Raw genomic sequence first — 7,637 nt, forward strand, 5'->3', positions numbered from 1 at the left:
AAAAAGTGTTTTTTTTTTTTGGTTCTGCTTTCTTTTTCACTCCTGTTTTTCTGAAGCCCTTGGCTACTTTTTCTTTTCAATTCCTACAGAGCGCTCACCAGTTGCAGATAAAACCGGCGTTTCTTGAGTGCACAGAGTGCAACGGTTGGTGAAGGCGATGATTGACTGGAAACAGCACCATCGGTGTCTAAGTCTAGGCTGTGGTGGCTGGAGAGGGAAAGAACGCTACTCTTTCAGCAAGCCTCAATAAGATCAGTCTGATCGGCCAATCACGGAACTGCCTCACTTTTCGTATAGCGTAATTCAGCTAAGCGTTGTCGCAAATCCGACTGCGCCACATCGCCCACGGTCGGCACAACAAGCTAGTTCATGGTTTGAGTTCGTGTCCCCTTAATTAGAGTTCGTTAGAGAGTCCTAGCGACAAATAAGGAATAGTCTACTACCCTCCCAAAGTCTTAGCCCCTCAATGCTCATTCCATTGGTCCATTCTGTGGGGCCACATACGAGGTATATCTTGTGCTAAAAAATGAGGGGTCAGAGGGAAATTCACTTCTTTTCACATTCAGGAAACAGGATAAATAGCCCCTTCCCCTCAGTTGAAGATTGCTCTATATCCCCGTCCCTCTTTTCCCTTTGGAATTTCCTACCTTGCCAACTATTGTTTTCGTGTTCGAAGTCAACCAACATGTCTTACAACAACGACCAATCCTCCGACAATTACGGTAGTCAAAACCAAGGCTCCGGCTTTGGTGGAAACGATTCTAGCTACGGTGGCAACCAAGGAGGCTACGGCGGCAGCAATGACTCCAACCAAGGAGGCTACGGCGGCAGCAATGACTCCAACTATGGAGGCAACCAAGGAAGCAGTGGGTCCGGCGACAGCGGCAACGACAGCTATGGTAGCCAATCTAGCAGCTTCGGCAACCAAGGTGGTAGCGACAATTTTGACAATCAGTCATCTGGGAACCAGAGCGGGAACTCCTCCGGCGGTGGCATCGGTGGAATTTTGAACAAGGCAGAGGGTTTGTTCATGATTGATACCCTAAGGCTCCTTTGTGGAGAGTTGCCTTGAGTCAGAATCTGATAATTTTCTCTGTGATAGGGTTCATGAACCAGGGCAGTGGCTCTAGCAACAACAATAACAACAATAACACCCAACAAGGCGGCGGAGCTGACAGCTTTGCGGATTCGACCATCGACAAGGAAGTCGACCAATATGCCCCTTCTGGGATGAGCAATACCATCAACCAGGGTGTTAACAACGCGATCAACAAGTTTATGTGAAGAGAAACGGTATACTGTGCCATTTATAGGTCAGACTAGTTCTGCGATAGCTGCTAGCATCTAGGCGGTTTAAGCCCATTGATCACAAAGGGGCGGTTGGCCCTGTTAACATCTACATTCATCCACCTTGGGTAGTAGAAACAATTCAGCATGAGCCTTGAATCAGCATACAGAGGCGTTCCAAAAGTCTTGAGTATACGATGAAAATGAAAATTAGATTAGGCAAGGCATTCAAAGTAGAATAGAATCAAGAAAAGATATTGTGGCGATGGGGGATTGCTGTTGAGCAAATTCGGCGAGGCTTGGGATGATTCACTCCCAGTGTTCCAAAATCAAGCCCGAGGCGATTCTAGGTTTTGCGCGGAATTTAAGATGATGAGAACTGCTGAACTCCGTGAAGAGTTGAACCTTCGGTCGTTTACAGTAGGTTGGTTGGTTGGTTGGTTGATGTCATTTCCCTGACTCCTCGCAAAAAAGTTCATAAACCACCACCTACTAGACTGAGGGCGGATTCGTATTTTAGTCTATCGATTATTTAACTGGTTATGAGCGAGGGCTGCGCAACTCCTGAGCGCACAGGTTCGACTCTCGGGGCCATAAGATTTTATATAACTTAATTTACTTCAAAAAGTATAGATTGTAGTCATATGTTGTTACTATATTTTGCCTGATATAATAAAATTATTACGGTACAGTAAACTGCCAGTATTGACATCCCCATGCATTACATAATCCCATTATAACATTGAATAGTTAACTAACGTATTTCCCGGTTGACCTACGCACCCGGTTGACCTGCGCACACCGCCTACCACTGTATTTTTAATTAGGATTTTTTCCACCTAAACGCCATAATATATTGAAAACCTATCGATTTTTACATGAATTGATCTTATGCCCTATATCTCCACACCAAGAACACTTTGGTTGAGTACGTTTGGCTGGCAGAGGTAGTAAATTAGGCTGTTGAACGGCCGTAGGCGTAGGCGATTTAATGCGCTCTATAGCCTGTGTAGGAGGCTGTAGAATCTATGAGGCCTCAGCGACTGTTAGGCCACCTGGATATGCTATCTGCCTAGTTAATCGTGCGCGTTTCTGCCGCTTTTTCTCATTATGCGCGCGTAGATCACTAACTTCCTTCGCGAGTAGTGCTGTGTGATGCAAAGCAAGAGAGTGGCCTTTGATAATTTGGTCAAGCATAGTTTTGGTAGGACTTGGTGGGCTTTTTGAACGTTGCTTAAGTAGATCTTTAAGCGCTTTAGCCTATTTCTCTAATTGAATAGCTGTTCTAGGCGTTTTTGGTGTAAAAACGCTAGATCTGCTGCTTAGTCGGCTATTAGGAGGCGTAGGCGTCCGAAGCTGGATATTAAGCTTTGAAAGCACTCGTTCTGGGTCGAATAGCACTAAACCAGCTACTGCGAAGCTATTTTGAATAGTTTCTGGCCTTAATGTATCCGCACGCGCTTTAGGGTAGGCTATTAAAAAATCGAGCTTATCGATATGATTATAGCCAAGACGCACTTGATTCTCTATAAGGCGGCTATAGGCGCGTTTTAATATAGTAAAGCAACCTACATCAAGAGGTTGTAGGAGATGTGATAAATGCGCTGGCATATAAAGCGGAATAATTGCGTTTTCAGTGTAGATTCGATCAAATTGCGCTATAAGATGGCTACCATAGCTATCAAGAATCAACAATCGATATTTTCCACGCGTACGCCTAGCGGTCGCAGGAATAAAGTGTTTTTCTAGCTAGCGTAGGCCAATCTCATCGGTAGTCTAGCCATTCGGCGAGACCTCAATACGCCAATCACGCGGTAGGCCATCAAACCATCCTCCAATATAGTTTTTGCCTTTAAATATTATATAGGGCGGTAACGCCCTACCAGTAGCGTTGATTGATTCAATTGTAGTGACCTATTCACGATTTCCAGCTTATAAAATAGCTCGCCGACCGTAGTATTTAGCGCGGGTAACGACCCTAGCTATAGCGATTAGGCCTATCGCGAAGCCTGTCTCATTAAAGTTATAGATATCCTCTAGTTGGATACCGTTCTCTTCGATAACGCTTTATATAGTCGTAAACCACGCGCGTAAGGCCTTTGGATCTTCGTTTAAGGCGCGTTGATAGTCATATCGTCTCGAGAATCGCGTACAAAGCTCTGACCGGTGGTTAATAAAGGCTGATGGCCAATTTTTGCCGACTGTAGGTGATGGTGTAGAGCCACGCGCTACGAGGAGAATATTGGCCATTTCTCCTACAGTAGCTGGCCTAGGCGCTGCTCTACGTGCATCCATAGAGAGTATCCATTATGTAAGCGAATCTTCCTCGGTTTGGGTCAATAGATGTCGTGGATGGCGTTTATCAGCGCGAAAGGGTGTTCCATTCATACGCGTACGTGCTGTAGTTTTAGGCACACCGTATTTAAGAGCCGCTGCGCGAAGAGAGGAAAATTGGCCATTTTTATAGGCCTGGATAGCTAGAAGGGTTTTACCCTCGCGTTCTAGTGATTTTGGAGCGTTTTGACCGCGTTTTGGTGGCATAGTAGATGGTTAAAGAAAGTAGGTGTGGAAACGCGACGCGTTTCGGGCGGTGTGCGCAGGTCAACCGGGTGCGCAGGTCAACCGGGAAATACGTTAACTAGTTAACTAGTTAGTTAGTTATATTACGTATTTCCCAAGCGAGCGGCGCACCCCAAAACACCATAGTAAATGCGATATTTTACAACTCGTTATTTGACAATAGCTTTACAGAAATTTTCAAAATATAGTAGTACTATTTGGACCATACTTAGCCTATTAATATGATCGGCTGAGCAACGAGGGGATATATTTCTGAGGACTAAGCGCAATACACAGTGTGTGAAAATTGATTAGTATTTCGTTGCGTAGAGGATCTTTATATGGGTCGTTGGAGCAGTTGCTTTACTAGGAAAAGCCACGTAAACATTTCCTCAGGGCGCTCCTCATGCTGATCCATGCAAGAATATAACGGACAGAAATCTATAGAAGGTGGTCGCCAGGGCGATTAGATGGAGGAACCAGGTGATCGCAAGTAGGCACTTAGGTCGCTGCAAGGGTCACGTGACTTTTTTGGTAGTTTTGGTCCGTGCTCATCGCAATTATGTAATTTTGTAGGGTATACCCTAGTAACCTAGTAATTTACCTATATAGATTATTAGTCTCTTTCTATTATTATCCTAATTACCATAGAACACAGTATAGATTATATCTAGAGGGCCTATAAGGATTGTACCCTCACTAAGCTTATATAGGTTAATCCTAAACCTAATACGGAATCAGCGAGCGAGTATATCGATAAGTTTGAAGACTGGTAAGAATTCTAAGTAGCAATTCCTAACCTAGATAAGGTAAATATATATTAATAATAACTAGATCTAAACTAGTTTCAAACTAATTTATTCCTAGCTAAGTTATATTCTAACACTATTAACCTTTTATCTAACCTACCTAATATTAGCTACTATTATTAAGTATATACCTCTACTTCTAGAGTATCTAGAAACTTATAAGGAAGGGTTTACCTATATCGTGAATATTAATAAATCTAGACTAGATAAGCTACGAGCTATAATAAAATCTATTAGTGAATAACTAGTTATTAACTGTCGGGATTGGTAGTATATAATAATAAGAGAGATAAATAAATGCCTGCGGGTCCCTATGCGGCAGGGCTGTCCTCAGGACAAATATTTGTAGAGAGAAATACTACCTCCCGTAGAGGTTAGCTACTACTGCGGCGTAGTGGCTTACCCCTGGAAGATGAATAAAGATAAAGATAGAGGGTCTCTTTGGTCTGCCTTTAGGAGAGAAAGGTAGTAAGAGAATAATTCAGATGAAAGCTCTTGTTTTATTCAGTCTGGTTTCTAGGCCATATTTATAGACAGAAAATATTCAGTTCATCTAGCTAATTACCCAAGGTAAGCGTAGGCTGTTTGCCCGAGGTAATCTTGCCGTAAACGTGCTGTTGCCCGAGGTAGGTAAACGTGCTGTTACCCGCGGCTATAGACAGGATAGGCCTAATAACCTCGGTTTGGTAGGCTGACGTAGATAAAAAGCATAGTAAAGGCCGAAGTGAGGGGAAAGTGAGAGATAAATGAGAGATAATTGGAAGATCAGATGAAAGCGGTGAGAGATGGCAGAACGGGAACATCAACTGGAACTTTCCATGTTGAATTGGAAGCTCTGGAAATCTACATGAATTAATGCATGCACCTAAAATCCTGACATTAACTATTTATAAACTACTTACTAACTAGTTATTAGATATATTACGCTATAGATAGATATAGATTAAGAGAATTTATATATTCTATATTCCTTAGCTACTAAATAGAGCGAAAACGCTTTAAATATAATAGTGTTAAGAGCTATAAGTTTATTAATCCTAGACTCTTATATCTAGCCTATATAAAAGTGGATAAAGATCTATAGACCCTAATTATAAATATACGCTAAGAGATTGTGGATTCCTCGCTCTTAGAGGGCTATAGAGAGCTATAGCGTAATAGTATTTAGACTACGCCAAAACCTAAAAAAAACCTATAAAAGTAGGGCTCTTATGGGTTTTACTTATATTTCAAAACCCATAAACCTATATAACTATATAAATTCCATAAAAATAGCCTAAATAGGAAGGTTACCTGCCTATTGAAGCTATTTTATGAATTTATGGGTTTTGGCGGGTTAGGTTAGGTTTTGATTCTAGAACCTATTATAGGTTTTGGCGTAGTCTAATAGTATTAGGTAAATAAACTAATTCTAAATTAGTTCTTAACTAAACTAATCTCTATAGACTATATAATATAATTAAAAAGAAGTTCCTTTAGGGTGACGTTTATAAAACCTTTTATCTAGATTATTAACCTATAATTCACTAATATAATTATAGAGTAAGTCTAATTCCTACTAGTTTCTAACTAGTTACTAACTAGCTATTAGAATATAGGTAGAGTGCCTAGCTATTATATAGGCTATGCGAATTTAATATAAGAGAATTATTAATAATATTACTATAGTTCTCTTCTTCCAAAAGAGAGATTACTTAATATAGAATTTCTATAGAAGCTTTTAGCCTCTACTTATTAACCTAGGCCACTAATATATAGAGTAATTAAACTAATAAATTTAAGAAGGCTATTATATAGTAATATTTACTTCTTAACTAATAATTATCTAATTACTAATTAGTTCTAGGTATCGTCTATCCTTAAGGCTAAGATAAAATCTAAAGCTATAGGTCTTATAATATAATATTCTAGACCTTTATCCTACTTCTTTCTAAGAGACACCTATATATAATCTTCTACTCTTATAGAAGGTATTCTTATTTACCGCCGCTACCTACTAAATCTCTATAGATAATCGCTAGCGAGATTCTTAATCTAATTTATAAAATTCCCTTAAGCTAAGTATACGTTTTACTAGCTAGAAATTAGTTAAGAACTAATTCCTAACTACTTCTAGGTATATTTCTATATAATCTTATACTTCGTGATTTCTATAAGTAATATTAATATAAAACGCTATTATAGATCTACTTTAGCTTTATAAAGATTAATAAGGTTTTAGTTAGACTTCGCCAAAGCCCACGCCAACCTAACCCCAACCCAACCCAACCCGTAAATGGGTTGGGCTTTGGGCCTAGTTTTTGAGCCCACGATGGGCCGTGGGCTTTGCCTATAGGCCCGCGGGCCTATTGCGGGCCCCTAATGGGCCCTAAATAATGCAAATAAAGCAGAGACTCGTGACTATATAATTTATATAGTTTTCGCCTGTTTTTTTGAGTATTTCCTTTACTTTACTCTCAATTTTCTTTAATAGAAGCCTTAGTTTAAAGGTATACATTTAGAAGCTTACTAGTTCTAAAGGGACTAATCTAATTAGTGGACGTTTAATGAATTCTTGAAGCTATAGCACTAGAATTCTAATAGCCGTCAGAATTTACTCGGAAAAGGGGTTAGGGACTAGGAGCTCTAACACTAGCTTTTTTTAACGACTATTAGAAAATAGGCTTAATTTCGCTATAGTGTCAATCATTAATAATATAACTATTGATCGTCCTCCTGCTAAGGACGCTTCCGCGATCGAACTAACTAACGTATTTAAGTGCTTCCCTCCTTAGGGACTAGTAGAGCGAGAACTACATCTTTAGAAGAATCACTAGTGTCTCCCTCTCTCTCTTCCTAGGCGCGCTCCTTACTATCACTAATTAGATTAAGTTTAAACTAATCTAGTATCTCTTCCTTTTCCTCTTTTGCTACTTTAATATTATCTTAAGAGAATAAGTTAGCTAGAAATAATACTTACTCCTTATCTATATTAAACTTTGA

The 7,637-nt window shown here is 40.1% G+C and overlaps 1 protein-coding gene across 1 annotated transcript; it reads left to right on the forward strand.

Moving 5' to 3' along the window:
- Positions 1-685: 685 nt before the first annotated feature.
- Positions 686-1,284, forward strand: N7498_011015 (uncharacterized protein; the record flags this gene model as incomplete). The annotated part of the gene is made up of 2 exons (XM_058458071.1): positions 686-1,022; positions 1,103-1,284. 2 exons carry the CDS (start codon positions 686-688, stop codon positions 1,282-1,284), a joined length of 519 nt encoding a protein of 172 aa, XP_058304970.1.
- Between the last annotated feature and the right edge of the window lie 6,353 nt (positions 1,285-7,637).

The sequence above is a fragment of the Penicillium cinerascens genome (genome assembly GCF_028974065.1).
Source record: "Penicillium cinerascens strain IBT 15544 chromosome Unknown scaffold_4_segment0_segment1, whole genome shotgun sequence".
Classification (NCBI taxonomy): Eukaryota; Fungi; Ascomycota; class Eurotiomycetes; order Eurotiales; family Aspergillaceae; genus Penicillium; species Penicillium cinerascens.